Source organism: Staurois parvus, unplaced genomic scaffold, assembly GCF_062004578.1.
Source record: "Staurois parvus isolate SC_StPar_1 unplaced genomic scaffold, SC_StPar_1.0 ptg000446l, whole genome shotgun sequence".
In the NCBI taxonomy this organism is placed as follows: domain Eukaryota; kingdom Metazoa; phylum Chordata; class Amphibia; order Anura; family Ranidae; genus Staurois; species Staurois parvus.
The window spans coordinates 784,995-801,441 of record NW_028318242.1 but is presented as its reverse complement, the minus strand read 5'-3'; the positions used below and the strand labels follow the sequence as shown (position 1 = coordinate 801,441).

Below are 16,447 nucleotides of genomic sequence, written 5' to 3'. Positions count from 1 at the left end.
AGAGAGCTAAATTCTGTTGGTGAGATATTACACAGATCTCTCAATGCCAAAGAACAAATAAAATGTAGCACAACAAAATATATGAAAGGAATGAAAAGAAATCACAACTGAATCTGAGGTATCTAGTAGTTGGAACGAAGCTACAATGAAATACATGATAATCCACATAAACACATACATACATACATACATACAGTGAAGGAAATATGTATTTGATCCCCTGCTGATTTTGAATGTTTGCCCACTCACAAAGAAATGATCAGTCTAAAAATCGAATGGTAGGTGTATTGTAACACTGAGAGACAGAATAGCAACAAAACATTCAAAAGAAATACATGTCTAACAAATGATGCACTGATTTGCATGTTCATGAGGGAAATAAGTATTTGATCCCCTTCACAAAACATGACTTAGTACTTGATGGCAAATCCCTTGTTGGCAATCACAGAGGTCAGATGTTTCCTGTAGTTGGCCACCAGGTTTGCACACATCTCAGGAGGGATTTTGGCCCACTCCTCTTGGCAGATCCTCTCCAAGTCATTAAGGTTTGGTGGCTGACGTTTGGAAACTTGAACTTTCATCTCCATCCACAGATTTTCAATCGGATTAAGGTCTGGAGACTGGCTAGGCCACTCCAGGACCTTAATGTGCTTCTTCTTGAGCCACTCCTTTGTTCCTTTGGCCGTGTGTTTTGGGTCATTGTCATTTTGGAACACCCATCCACGACCCATTTTTAATGCCCTGGCTGAGGGAAGAAGGTTCTCACCCAAGATTTGACGGTACATTGCCTCTTCCATCGCCCCTTTGATGCGGTGCAGTTGTCCTATCCCCATAACAGAAAAACACCCCCAAAGCAGAATGTTTACACCACCATGTTTGACAGTTGGGATTGTTAGATAATGAGTTTATGTGAAATCTGCATTAATGGATGTAAATAATGTTATAATTACAAGTATATTTTAGTTAGATGGAAATATACAGTATTTAAACCATTGAGTGTTTTGCAGCATCAAAACTTTCTAGCTACCATACTGGTGTAAATATATATATATATAGGAGTTTTCCACTATACAAGTTCTGGCCTTTTGTATTCCCCTTAGCATATCTTACATAAGTGGTAAACAGCATACTTCTTTGAACTTCCAATCAGGCTGTGTCCAATATACATTGGCTAGGTCCAGTTAGAGAGCATTATATTAGCCACAGTACAGACAGGAGGGGATATAAGGCCTGGTCACCCAGCTGGAGGGCTCTTTGTGATGAGACACACACTGCAGGAAGGATAACTAAACCTGAAGTTGAGAGGTAAACTAACTTTATACTTGTATTGTACATTGTATTTTAAACATGGTTTTGTGGGTAAATTGTAAATAACTGTACATTGTGTTGTAAATACTGCATAGCGTGTAATTTGTATATATTATGTACCTCTATCATCAAATGTATATTGCAGATGGAACTACCTCTTTTGTGTAGGAACTCTCAGATCTAGCTGGATATATGTAAATATGCCTACAAGGATTGGGGTGTATTCACAAATACACGTAACCTAGTCAACAGGATGGTGTTCTTGGGGTCAAAGGCAACAATCCTCCTCCTCCAAGCACGGCGAGTTGAGTTGATGCCAAAGAGCTCGATTTTGGTCTCATCTGACCACAGCACTTTCAACTAGTCCTCCTCTGCATCATTCAGGTGATCAGTGGTAAACTTCAGACGGTCCTGGACATGTGCTTTCTTGAGCAGAGGGACCTTGCGGGCACTGCAGGATTTCAATCCTTGTCAGCGTGGTGTGTTACCAATTGTTTTCTTGGTGACTGTGGTCCCAGCTGCCTGGAGATCATTGACAAGATCCTCACGTGTAGTTCTGGGATGATTCCTCACTGTTCTCATGATCATTGACACTCCACGAGATGAGATCTTGCATGGTGCACCAGACCTAGAGAGACTGACAGTTGTTTTGCGTTTCTTCCATTTGCGAATGATTTCACCAACTGTTGTCACCTTCTCACCAAGCTGCTTGGCGATAGTTTGGTAGCCTTGTGTAGGTCTACAATCTTGTCCCTGACATCCTTGGACAGCTCTTTGGTCTTTGCCATGGTGGAGAGTTTGGAATCTGATTGTTTAATTGCTCCTGTGGACAGGTGTCTTTTATACAGGTAACAAAATGAGATTAGCAGCACTCCCTTTAAGAGACTGCTTCTAATCTCAGCTTGTTACCTGTATAAAAGACACCTGGTAGCCAGAAATACTTCTGAATGATAGGGGATCCTTATTTTCCTCATGAAAATGCAAATCAGTGCATCATTTGTTAAGCATGCATTTCTTTTGAATGTTTTGTTGCTATTCTGTCTCTCAGTGTTACAATACACCTACCATTCGATTTTCAGACTGATCATTTCTTTGTGAGTGGGCAAACATTCAAAATCAGCAGGGGATCAAATACTTATTTCCTTCACTGTATATATATAATTATACAAGCAGCAGTATAAACACATTATATATAATTAGACAAGTAGCATTATAAACATACTACTATCTCTTACATCACTGGAAATATAGGAAGGCTGTTACATATGCATAATTCTCATGTGTGAAAATAACTACCGCCTACCTGACAACCCTGTTCATACTTACTTGATGAGTGTACCGGATATATGGGTCCTCCACCCACACTTCTGTTAGAGTTTCATCCACATATGGCTTGAAAAGATTTTCATAACTGTAACCCGTTGCATTTTCTACAATCTTGATTTGCTTGTGATATTTTCCCTCTGCGTCAAAATAAGATAAGTGTCAATCGCCAAAGCAAAATTAATCTGGGCTACAACCTGAGTGCATAATTCCAGCTAAATTACATGGCAAAGAGGTTCTACAGCCAGAAGGCTTTTTACCTTAATGCATTACCTGCATTAAGGTAAAAAAAAACTTTCTACTAGTATTTCCAACCGCCCCCTTCACTAAATATTGAGTCCTGTATCGATCCACCATTCTGACCGTGTGCAGCAACACTAGTTTTCTCTCTCCCCTCTCATAGGCTCAAAGACAGTATTGGAAGTCATAGGCTCCCACTGCTGTCAATCAAATGCTGTGAGGAAGGAGTGGGGGGTGGGGGTCGAGCTGCGCTGTGTATGTCAATAGATGCACACACCCCAACTCAGGAGCGAGCCCGCATATATGCCACTATAGCAAGCAACTTCCTATGGGGGCGCACTGAGAACAGGAGGAGCCAGTGTAGGACAAACTCAGAAAAAAAAATTAGGGGACTCTCTTTGCAATACCATTGCATAGAGCAAGTAAGTATAACATGTTATTTAAAAAAAAATTATATTATAAAATAAATTATATATATATATATATATATATATATATACATACATACACGCACACAGTATCTCACAGATATGAGTACACCCCTCACATTTTTGTAAATATTTTATTCTATCTTTTCATGTGACAACACTGAAGAAATGACACTTTGTTACAATGTAAAGTAGTAAGTGTACAGCTTGTATAACAGTGTAAATTTGCTGTCCCCTCAAAATAACTCAACACACAGTCATTAATGTCTAAACCGCTGGCAACAAAAGGGAGTACACCCCTAAGTGACAATGTCCAAATTGGGCCCAAAGTGTCAATATTTTGTGTGGCCACCATTATGTTCCAGCACTGCCTTAACCACTTCCTGTCCGGACACTTTTAGACCCTTCCTGTCCAGGGCAATTTTCAGCTTTCAGCGCTATCACACTTTGAATGACAATTGCGCGGTCATGCAACACTGTACCCATATGAATTTTTTACCATTGTTTTGAGACAGATAAAGCTTTATTATGGTGGTGTTTATTCACTGCTGGGATTTTTATTTTTTTTTGCTATGTATATGAAAAAGTCCAAAAATTTTGAAAAAAAGTGTTTTTCTTATAAAATTTTGCAAATAAATAATATTTTATCATAAATCTTGGCCAAAATTTATTCCGTTATCTTTTTAGTAAAAAAAAAAAAGCCAAAATTAGTTTATAACCAAAAATTATAATTTTTAAACTTTTTTTTACATTTTTATATTATTATTTATGTTTTTTTTTTTTTTTTTACATACTGTCACCCTAGCAGTACAGTGTCACCATGGTGGCCCTGCAGCCCAGTCTCCGAAGGGAGGGGATCATGCTTTGCTTCAGTATGCCACAGTACATGTTGGTATTCATGGTTCCCTCAATGAACTGTATCTCCCCAATGCTGGCAGCACTCATGCAGCCCCAGACCATGACACTCCCACCACCATGCTTGACTGTAGGCAAGACACACTTGTCTTTGTACTCCTCATCTGGTTGCCACCACACACGCTTGACACCATCTGAACCAAATAAGTTGATCTTGGTCTCATCAGACCACAGGACATGGTTCCAGTAATCCATGTCCTTAGTCTGCTTGTCTTCAGCAAACTGTTTGCGGTCTTTCTTGTGCATCATCTTTAGAAGAGGCTTCCTTCTGGGACGACAGCCATGCAGACCAATTTGATGCAGTGTGCGGTGTATGATCTGAGCACTGACAGGCTGACCCCCCACCCCTTCAACCTCTGCAGCAATGCTGGCAGCACTCATACGTCTATTTCCTAAAGACACCCTCTGGAAATGACGCTGAGCACACGCACTCAACTTCTTTGGTCAACCATGGTGAGGTCTGTTCTGAGTGGAACCTGTCCTGTTAAACCGCTGTATGGTCTTGGCCACTGTGCTGCAGCTCATTTTGGCAATCTTCTTATAGCCTAGGCCATCTTTACGCAGAGCAATTCTTTTTTTCAGCTCCTCAGAGAGTTCTTTGCCATGAGGTGCCATGTTGAACTTCCAGTGACCTGTATGAGAGAGTGAGAGCAATAACACCAAACTTAACACACCTGCTCCCCATTCACACCTGAGACCTTGTAACACTAAACAAGTCACATGACACCGGGGAGGGAAAATGGCTAATTGGGCCCAATTTGGACATTTTCACTTAGGGGTGTACTTACTTTTGTTGCCAGCGGTTTAGACATTAATGGCTGTGTGTTGAGTTATTTTGAGGGGACAGCAAATTTACACTGTTATACAAGCTATACACTCACTACTTTACATTGTAGCAAAGTGTCATTTCTTCAGTGTTGTCACATGAAAAGATAGAATAAAATATTTACTTTAAAGAGGTATTAAATCCAAACCAAAAAAAATGTAATATATTCTGGTGGCTGCATTAGATTTGTTTGTTTTTTTTTAATCTTTTTTTCCCCCCTGTTATCACCTGGTGATCTGGCCACTAATACACCCCCTGTATCTCAGTGTCCCTACTCTGGATGATAGAGAACAGATACACCTTTGGACAACAACATTGTCAGTCTAGGGGGAGAGTAGAGTTAGATGTACTAGCAGATTTAAATATACTAACAATTTGGAGCCAAAGTCCAGCTAATACTTCATAAGCAGTTACAACAACAAATAAAGGTTTTACATAAATGAATAAAAACTAATTATTGTAAGCACCTCAGGACAGCTTGTTCTGTTGAAAAACAACAGACTTACTGGCAGCTTCACTAGGTGAAAATAAAAGAAAGAAAGCCTAAAAAGAACACTAATGCACTAACACTAATTTTATGACTAAAAGCTCTTTCTTGCCCTGTGTTGAGGGAAGGTCTTGAATCATTCTGTATTGTCTATATAGACCCGTGATAACCTGTAGCTGCTTTTGGTAAAGCAGACTTAACTCTTTGGTAAGAGTTACAAAATAGTGCACTATAATATAAAAAAAAAGGTGTTTTGGTAAACACAGTTCTCTGTTTTTGGTAAAACAGTGAAGAGATAACTTTGGGAAGTTATCAAGAGGTTAATAAGTCTGTGGAGCAGATTCTGGTTTATCTGTCTTTTGCTTTTTCTTTCTGTTGCGTAGAAGTATAAGATAATTTGTTGTGTGGAACAAAATAAGATTTTAAGCTAAAATTGTTTTATCCACTGTCTAAATATGGGTCAAGGAGGTAGTTACCCACCAGGTCCCCCAGAAAAGGGAGAAAATTGTAAGGATTATGTTGCTAGAGTTTGTGGAACGGACTATTATTTAATAAATCCCTGGGTGGATTGTATGGCAGGCTGGACAGAAGCTATGGGGAGTACAGACCCATTCCCAAGAAAGGGGGCAAATGATCCTTTTCATACAGATATGATTAAGGGATTATGTATGGGGGACAAACAAGCCTTTCCTTGGTATGAGGGGGACCCACAATGGGACCAAGCTTATATGAAGAAAGGGGGAGAAAACTGGTTAAAATGGTCACCGTATTGGGTTGATAATAGCAAGGGAAAGTTCAATTTGATTTTCTCTTTAAAACAAAAGAGGAAGTTGAAATTGGATACATTAAAAGTATGCCAGGAAAAGCATCAATCTGAAAAGACATGCAGACCCAAGATTGGACTGAAAACAGTTCAGACACCAACCCCACCCCCTCCGTATAATATATATCCTTCATTAAGTGGTTTTAAAAATGCTGCTGATGATGATTTTTTGATTAGTTTGGGGATGATTACTCCCCAGCCTAATGCCCCTCCAGCCCCTGCTCCTGTCTCTGCAGTTCCAGCTCCTGCACCCTGCCCCTCCAGTCCCTGCCCCTGTCCCTGCGCCACTTCCCGTCCCGGATCTACAACCAATACAGCCAGGCCCCTCCACTAGACCCAAACAGATCATTAGTATAAAATCACCAGAGGAGGGTAACCAAGTTCAAGGCATCCTTACAGAGAATAATGACAACGAGGGAGAGTTGGAATACGAAGAACAGGGACAGGTAAATATAATAAAATTACAGAAAAAGGATGGTCAATGGAGGAGAAGTGACACCAGTCATAGAAAGGGCAGAGAGGTGGAGGAATTTAGAATGCAGCTTAGATCCATGGATAAGAAACTAGAGGGAAAAAGAGAAGATGAGGGGGCCGTAGGAGGAAAGGAGTTGGCTATATTGACACTACCTTTTCTCACAGCAGGAGAACTAATTCTAAAAAAACCCATAGAATTAGAAGATATTAATAAGATTGTTAAACATTGTCCCAAGCCTACAGTATCTCCTGGAGGTACACTTGTTTATTTAAAAAAGGTATGTTTAGGAAGAAATTACATACAGGAAGATATGAGATTGATCATTGATGGTATTCTGGGAAATAATCCAGCTTGGGATTGGATAAATGTAAAAAGCATTAGTCACATAGAACCAAGTAATACACAGGCTACTGCCTATAAACTGAATACCACAGAAGGGAGAGAAACTATGTGGGGGGAGCTTGACACAGAATTAAAAAGGGTTTTCAAGAATAAGGCTTCCCTCCCTATTGCTACAGCATGTAAACAGAAGGTAGAAGAAACTGTTTCTCCTTACAACACACCTATCAATCCTGTTAAGAAGCCGGATGGCTCTTACAGGTTTGTACAAGATTTGAGGGCCATAAATAATTTGGTGGTTCCATTAGCCCCAATAGTGCCTGATGTGCCATCACTCCTAACCTCCATTCCGTCCGATGCAGAATATTTTACAGTGATTGATTTAACAAATGCATTTTTTTCGGTTCCTGTGGACCACCAGACGAGGGCACTATTTGCATTTATATTCTGAAAATTGCCAGTTGACCTGGTGTAGAATGCCTAGGGCTATGTAGATTTGTTTGCAGTCTACTCACTTGCCCTCCAGACCACACTGAGGTCCTGGACCCCTCCCAATGGTTCGGTCCTCATTATATATGTGGATGACCTATTGATTTGTAGTTCAAGTCAGGAGGCCAGTCAGGAGGATAGTTGGTCTCTGTTAGAATGGTTGTCAGGGAATGGTCACAAAGCATCTAAAAAGAAATTGCAATGGTGCCAAAAACAGGTTGAATACCTTGGTTTTATTCTGGGTCATGGTGAGAGGAATGTCAGTCACAAAAGAGCTGCGGCTCTCGTGGGTCTGCCCCGCCCACAAACAAAAAAGGACATGCTAACTTTTCTTGGTATGATTGGTTACTGCCGCCAATGGATACCTGATTGTTCATTCTATGATCACACTCTGAGGTCTGCCACACTTTCAGAATCACCTGACATTCTCACATGGTCAAATGAAATGGTTGATGCCTTTGTGTACCTGAAGAATGCTATGGTAACGGCCCCTGGTCTTGGACTACCTGACTATAAGAAAATGTTTTATCTGTATGCTAGGGAAAATTGTACAACTATGGGGGGGGTCCTGGCTCAGGAACATGGAGGCAAGCTCCGCCCTGTAGCTTTTTTTTCTAAAGTAGTGCCAACTCAGGTTCAGGGCATGCCTGCTTGTCTGAGAGCTGTTGCATCGTGCGCAATTCTGGTGGAGATGGCTATTTCTTTCACATTGGGACATGAAACTACCCTACACACCACACATCAAGTGTCCTTACTACTGAAAAACATACACACTCAACACATGTCAGCACAAAGGTTGAGCGGATATGAAGTGATTCTTCTATCTGATCCCAACTTGATTATTAAATATTCTTCAGCCAATTCAGGTCCTGCTCCAATTTTGAATGCCCTACTGGGGCTAAAGGGGGAACAGGATGAAGTGGCACCAGAACACAATTGTATAACCCACATACAGCAAGACACTTCCCCTAGGTCCGACATGTCAGCTGTGGCTCTTGATGGGGCCCCAGATGTGTTTGTAGATGGCTCATGTTCTAGGCCAAATGATAGTACTTACCATGCAGGATACGGCATTGTGCAACTTCCTGACAAAATACTCGAGGCAAAGCCAATTCCATATCAGTCAGCCCAAGCAGCCGAACGGATTGCCCTTACAAGAGCATGTCAATTATTTGCAGGACAGGATGTCAACATTTACACAGACTCCAAGTACGCCCATGGTGCTGTACATGATTTTGGGGTCATTTGGGAGAGAAGAGGATTCATTGCTGCTGATGGCAAAACCATATCTCACTCTTCTTTGATATCTGATCTACTCAAAGCCATACAGTTACCAAAAACATTAGCCATTCTCCATTGCAGGGCACATACAAATCGCAGAGATCATATTGCCAAAGGAAATGCATTAGCAGATAAGGTAGCAAAGGAAGCCGCATTACAACAGGTGGCCAGTGAACAGATGCCTTTGCTCACTTCAGGCGTCACAACCACCCCACATGACCAGATGTATGCAGATTTACAGAAATTTGCTACAAAAATCGATTTAGCAGACTGGGATGGTTCTGGAGCACAACTAGATCCAGCTTCTGGTCTAGTGTGCTTAGAGGGGAAACCATGCATTCCCATGTCAAGTGCCCCATTGTTCATTGCACAGTACCACGGTCTAAGACATAGAGGATGGAAAACAACATGTGAAACATTATTGCAGGATTTTTACATTACAGGTTTATCTAGGTTGGTGAAAGAATATGTTTCCAGGTGCATTACATGTATAAGGAACAATCCACAGAACCCAAAGAAATCACAACACCAGCATCTAGTGTACCCAACTACACCTTTCACCCATTTACAAATAGATTTTACCCACATGCCAAAAACAGGACAGAGGCAAGAGTTTTTGTTGGTAATGGTGGATATGTTTAGCAGATGGGTGGAAGCATTTGTCACTAATAAAGAAGATGCGCAAACTGTAGTCAGAATTCTCACACAGGAGATAATACCCAGATGGGGATGTCCGCTGCAGATAAATTCTGATAACGGACCAGCCTTTGTGGCCAAGGTATGTCAAGATTTGGTAAAAGTACTTAAGATAGATTGGAAGTTTCATATTCCCTATCATCCTCAAAGTTCGGGTATAGTAGAAAGGATAAACAGGACGATTAAGGATAAGTTGAGGAAGGCCACTGGAGGAACCTATACCCACTGGAAGAAGATGTTACCTGCAATTCTAGCAGAGGTAAGAATGACACCCAATAAGACTACAGGGTTATCTCCTTTTGAAATATTAATGGGAAGACCGTTCCCCACTCCTTGGGCTAGACAGCCACTTATGTTAGAAAGAGGGGACCTTGACCTGGTACAACAAGAATATGTGAGAAAATTGATTCAGAGTTTAGATAAGGTTGAAAGAAATGATGCTCGCACTTTTTCTTTTATTTTTCAGGAACCAACCCACCTTTTCCAAGTGGGAGATGTCGTAGTGGTCCGCCAACTCGCTAAAGACAAGAAGCAAGGCTACCCCTTTGGACCACCTACTACGGTGATAGCGGTTACCAGAACGGCTGTTCTGGTGGAGAATTCCCAGTCCTGGATCCATGCTAGTCGAGTGAAGAAGGTGAACCAAACACCTGAGAAACACGAGACGGAAAAAGGAGGTGAAGTATGAGAGAAAAATCCTCGAAGAGTGGGTGAAGTAAGTGAAAAAGGCCCTGAAGATGAAATTTTTTACTGCCCCTCATGGTGTTTTGAAACTCTGGGTCCTATTGGGCACACTGACTGTGCTCTTTTTCCTGCCAGTATGGATCCTAACTAACTGTATTTATCACCCTGAGGACTTGGGCCTAATAAAAGGTATCTGTGGTCAAGGACTAGATTTAAATGAGACCCAGATAACCAAAAGTGAAAGAAAGTCAAAAAGAAAGTTTTGAAGAGAACAATCCTTTTTCAGGAAAAATGTTGATGATGCAGTTTAAATATGCTTATGCTCAAAAGTCAGGTTCTGATAAATGTTGGATATGTAGTAAGTTACATCCGAGCACATAGGAAATTCCTCTTCTGGCCGCTCCAGTCAAAATATTTTTGTTAATAAAAGGGAATGTAAGTATTGGTTTGACCAATATTACTTCTAATGCCACCATATCTTTTCCAACTCTGGGAGTCACTCAACTCCCCGATTGGTGTTTTAGACTGGGGAATACTTCTCACAAGGGAAGGGGAATGTGCTCTCAGTCCATATTAAACATATCTGATCCTGGAAGGAGGGATGGAACTTCTTCTGTGAAACTCTGGCAAGTAAATGGTAAAACCCTGAATGAAAGTTTAGAAGGGATACAAGATAATGTGGGGAAAACTATGTTTGGAAAACTTCTTTTTTATTTTACACTTGTTGTCACCCCTGAATTTCGCTCTGCAATACAAAAATTGCCGATCTCCTTGGGAAACAATACCTATATCTGTTGTGGTAAGATCTGTTACCCTTGGATACCGAGTAATGTCCAGGGCTGGTGCTATGTAGCCCAATTAGTGCCAATTATGGCAGCTATAGACCAAAAGGAACACCAGGTAAAAGCCAGTACATACCCAAAATACCAACTAACTCTGAGACAGAGAAGGGAAACCAAACAAGAAAAGGTAGATCTATTCTCTACAGGGGATAAGGTTTGGTCATGGTTTCCTACCTACACGGGATGGGGAATAACACTTATGAACAAAATAAATAATTACACAAACATTATTGATGACATACTGGAGAGGAACTCTAAGGACATAGGGTTGCTAAATACCGAGACCAGAGCTATTAGAAAACAGCTGGAGATGCAAGAATTAGCTATTGAAAGTATGAGTGCTGCTCTGACAGGTTTGTGTGAGATGACAGAGGATTATGAATGTTGTACTTGGATATATAATACCACAATGACTGTTCCAGATTATTATGAAATAATAAAGCAACACAGGGAACAGGTAGATGGTTTGATGGAAGAAGCTAGAGCTATAGGAAAAGATGGATGGACTCCTTTTGATTGGTTAGGATCAGGATTTGGTTCCATCTTTTCATGGAAGAAAGGTATCGCTGTAAGCATAGTCATGATATTGTTTTTTGTTTTATCTTTATATCTATGGTTTAAATGCTCATTATATTGCATTGCTAGAGCTACAAAGCTGCAAAATACAAATGAAGGTTATCTGGCTATGTAAAGAATTGAGATCATGTTCATGATCTTAGAGAGGATTGAAAGAATCTAGATAACTTCCATTTTGTATTATGTACGCCATTTTAAGTATTAAGTATTAAGTTAGTTTTTTGTAGAGATATTAGAAGTTTAATGAAACTGTTTTCAGTTGTTCAAGGATGTATCAACAGAAGCTAACACGACCCTGACAATGTCTTTGTCTGTCTGTTTTCTCTAAAAGTTAGACAAAACAATTTGTACCAAGAAATGTATATGTCATGTTTCATGTAGTTAGCTCATGATGGAAAGTTACAAGTTACAGTTTTGAAACTCGCTCCCCCCTCCCTTATTATTTTCTGTATCCTATATAATCTTATTAATGTCTAATAAACTTTGAACATCTCTGATAATAAGCTGTCGTGATTTCCGTGTTCAAGGGGTGTTCCCAGAATTCTGCTGATAAACCAGGAATCTCTCCACAGACCGGGGGTCTCTGAGGGGGAAAGAAAATCATTCCTTTCAGCCATCACATCCAAGAAATGGTAAGCTAAGAATTCTAAAAATGGCCTGAAACATTTTGATTTTCATTTAAATAAATTCAGTGAAAAAGGCTAGTCTAAAGCTTCCACTACTCACGTGGATTAACCTATTAGTGACATGTCTTTCTCTGAGAGGAGTAATCAAATAAGAAACTGTAATGGATAGACACAGTGATGGCAGAAGAGCGGTCTGAATGGGTTAAAACTATTCATATTGCATTTTATATCCCCACTGTTCAATCAGATACATTTTATATTTACTTTGAGACGTGGCTGAGATTTCTCTACAGCTTATCTGTGTGTGTGAACAACTATGGATAAAATACTAACAGAAAAAGCTGCCTTACATCCTTGAAAGACAGATGAGGAAGAAGGGGTGGGGAATCTGTGTTTCATTACCTGGTGTATTCCTGGTGTTCTAATGGGTAAAGTTGCAGTGCCTGCATTTCTTCAGAAGTAATTAACCCTTAGGGAGTATCTAAACAAAAATGAAATTCCTATTGCAGAGAATGCCTAAAAATATGACTTCTATATTAGCATGGATGAAAATCAGTGAGCCAATCACACGAGCAGGAAATGACAATTCTGGGGGCGTTCTGTACATCAATTGTGTACAGAATGCCTCTGGTTTCCCATATTGCACTGGATTTTTTGATAGTTGTAAACAATTATAGCAGCTTCAGTGTGAAATGGAAAGGTAATTTTCAATAACATTAAATCATATAATAGTTTGTGGGGCAATGTTTTACACTATATTATTATTTTTTTTTTAAGTAAAAGGATTTCCCCTTTAAGGTTTGAGGTTTGTATGAGGAGAGGGTTAAAGTCAGCATAAGAGTAAAGCTGAGGAGAATCAGTGCTTTGCTCATTCAGGCTTCAGGTTTACCTTTTCTACCTGTCCTAGAAGCAGCAGTAAGTGAGAGGAAATCTCTCATCTTAGAGAGCTGCAATATGAACACGTGACACCACAGGTATATATTTTTTCTCACTTATTGCTCTGATGACAACTCAAAATGTTTTGATTCCCCATACGTTCTCTCTCTATGACAATGGTCACCAGGACCAATAGAGGGGCAACCCCCCCCCCCCCAATGGGAACACAGCACCTAAAAAATTGACAAAAGATCCTACTCTATCCAAAACTAAAACAAAAAATGCCTTTACATAAGTTTTTGGGTCGACCAGTGAAAGCACGAGTGTTACTAAGTGCATTTGCATTATAGGTTTCCTACCTATATAAGCTAGCCAACTAAAAAAAACAAAAAAAACAAAAACAAATCACATAAAATACAAATATGAACAAAAACTGAAAGGGATGATGACATTTACCTACAGAACAGCTGATTGTCCTCAAAAACCTTATCGAGTAGATTAGTAGAAACATGGAGTAACAGAATTAAAATATCTCTTTTTTTTTTTTAAATAAAACAAAAACAATTGTCAAATGTTCTCAGAAAATGACATTGTAAATATATCAGAAGATGACATTTAACCTTCTTTCTCTTTTACCACATGATGTTTAATTTGTTCAGCTCTGTCCATGTAGCTTCGCAATTTCTGTCTATAGTGTGTTTTCTTTGGTTCATCTTTTGTACCTACAATTAAAAAAAAAAAAAAAAAACACAAAACAACAACTTGTGTAAGACAATGTTTAAGGGAAGGCTGCCCTAAACCAGGACATTTCACACAATAAAAGTGTTTATGCAATGAAAAAAAATCATGTTTAAGGCCCCTTTCAGACAGCCGTTCTGATCAGGTCCATCTGTCTGTTTTTCAGGTGAACCTGATCAGAAGGTCCATTCATGCATATGGACAGGTAGGTGTAAACAGACCTGTATCCATTTACACTTGCCTACCTTTGGGTCTGTTACAGTCTGGAATACAAAAAAAAAAAAAAAAAAAAAAAGAGGACTGCGTCAGTGGGAATTTATCAAAGAGGCAGAAATTGCTCATTGCTCAAGGAATATATATATATATATATACACACACACATTATATATATATGTTGCGTTTCCCAACTGCTCTACGGTTTTGAGGGGTGAAAGGCAACAGGGCTTTTCCACTGTCTTGGAGGCTTTGAAGGAAGAAGTCCAAAAACGTCCTCCTTCCTCCCCAGTACTCCAGCGATTCACTCTTCTATCCCAGAGGGGAGAATTCTCAAACAGATTGACAGTGAAGGGCTGACTTTGTACCTTCATAAACTGGCCGTTTCTGTGTCTGTCAATGACAGATTCTCAGTGTGCTGAGAAGATCAGCAGAGAACATGTTCTCTGCTGATGATCGGTTTCATAAACCGCTAATGAACTGAGATGAGCGGCGATGCTCAGGATTTCTGCTGATCTCAGTTTCATAAACAAACATCTAAAGACGTTTTATGTTTCTCAATAGACGAGATATCTTTCTCGCAAAAATTCTGTGTTTGTGTCTCGCCCTGTGCACAGTATGGGTAATATATTTTTACAGTATATACAGATTACTTCTAACTTTAAAGTGTTATTAAACCCATTACCCTGCATTCACTATATCTGGTCTCTCACAGTACACAGCACATGGAAATGCAGTTATTTTAGTAAATATAAACTGCTAAATACCTTTTCTCATCAGCAGTATGTGGCAGTCTTGTAACTTTTATGAGTATCCTTACAAACACTGGTTAACCTTGTAGGAGGAGTTTTCATTCTCCTCTGACTGTCCTATCAGGCTGCATGACCCCTGGCCCTCTGTCTGAACAGTGCTTATTGGCCCTGATCACATGCACCTCCCCTCCAAAAAAAAAAAACCCAACAAAAAAACCCCAAAAACCTCTCACAATACACACCAAACTGAGCATGTGCAGAGTGACTGCTATAGCTCTGTACTCTCAGCGGATGGATTGGGGACAGTAGAAGGGGAGGATCAGAGAATACAGGATCAAACATAACGGAGGATTAACCTCTTAGGTTCCACAGTGAGTATAACAAGCATGCTTTACTGCATATACAGACTGATTTTACTGTTGTGGGTTTAGTAACACTTTAACAGTTACAGTTTGACGTTCAGCAGTAGGCAGGGCAAAGCAAAACTAAAAGTCCAGGGATATTCAATTCCTATCACCCGACATGTAGTTCCGGGTGCCAGGCAAGTATTGCTTTTTTACCTTTAGCCCTGCTGTGGGCAAGCAGAAAGTTCACCTATCAGGTGCCGCCCAATTGGTTCCACACAGTGCCAGCCTTACCCCCCCCGTGAGGTCTCCAGGCTTTGCTTGCCCATCTGCAGGCCTGGGAACGGCTCACCAACGTCAGCTACAGGGGAGGGAAAAGAGAGGACACATCCGCTCCCCTCCCCTTCTTGTCCTTACCCGGAAGTGATGTTATGATGTAACTTCCGGGTCACCGTTGAGAGATTCCCGACCATGGAAGCTGGGAAAGAATGTAATGCGGTGCGATGTGCACCGCATTACATTCAATGGAGCACAGGAGGAGACATGCAGGGTCTTTTAGACCCTGGATGTCTCAAAAAGAGAACCTTTCACCAAAAAAATCATCACATAGAGGACTTTGTCCCCTATGTGATGGAAAAAAAGTAAAAAAAAACCTTTTTTTTTTTTAACTGTAAAAAATGAAAGTTACACCCAAGCACATACCATCCACCCAAAAAAAATATTGAGGCCCCTCACATCCACATATACGCATGTAAAAACACACACTGCGGCACCTAAGCATGAAAACGTCAATTGCAATACACATGACACATATCGCTGCGCACAACAGAATGAGAACAATCATTCTAGCAGCAGACCGCCTCCGTAAAGCTAAACTGATAACCTATAAAGAGCTTTAAGAGTGTTGACTCATAGAAAATATAGGGTACTGAAGTTCGTTGCCATTTCACGAGCGCACGCAAATTTAAGGTTTCACATGTTGGATATCTATTTACTCACTGCAACCTCATCTTTTATAATTAAAAAAAAAAATAGGGTAATATATTGCTCTTTGTGCCCTAAAATTAAGAAATGTTGCAGTAATATCATGTGACATAAAAAAATTGGAACTACCACTATTTTATTCTCTAGGGTCTCTGCTTTCAGAAAATATATAACGTTTGGAG

General features: G+C 40.1%; 1 protein-coding gene across 5 annotated transcripts in view; it reads right to left on the bottom strand.

Annotated features, from left to right (window-relative positions):
* The window catches only part of MITD1 (microtubule interacting and trafficking domain containing 1), a 37,252-nt gene that overhangs the window by 19,680 nt on the left and 1,125 nt on the right, over positions 1-16,447 (bottom strand). For all 5 annotated transcript variants that reach the window (XM_089688098.1, XM_089688100.1, XM_089688096.1 and 2 more), the window contains exons 2-3: positions 13,855-13,956; positions 2,635-2,771 (exon numbers count right to left, since the gene is read on the bottom strand). In XM_089688098.1, the coding sequence (XP_089544224.1) occupies positions 2,635-2,771; positions 13,855-13,956 (239 nt within the window). The remainder of the gene's footprint in view (positions 1-2,634; positions 2,772-13,854; positions 13,957-16,447) is intronic.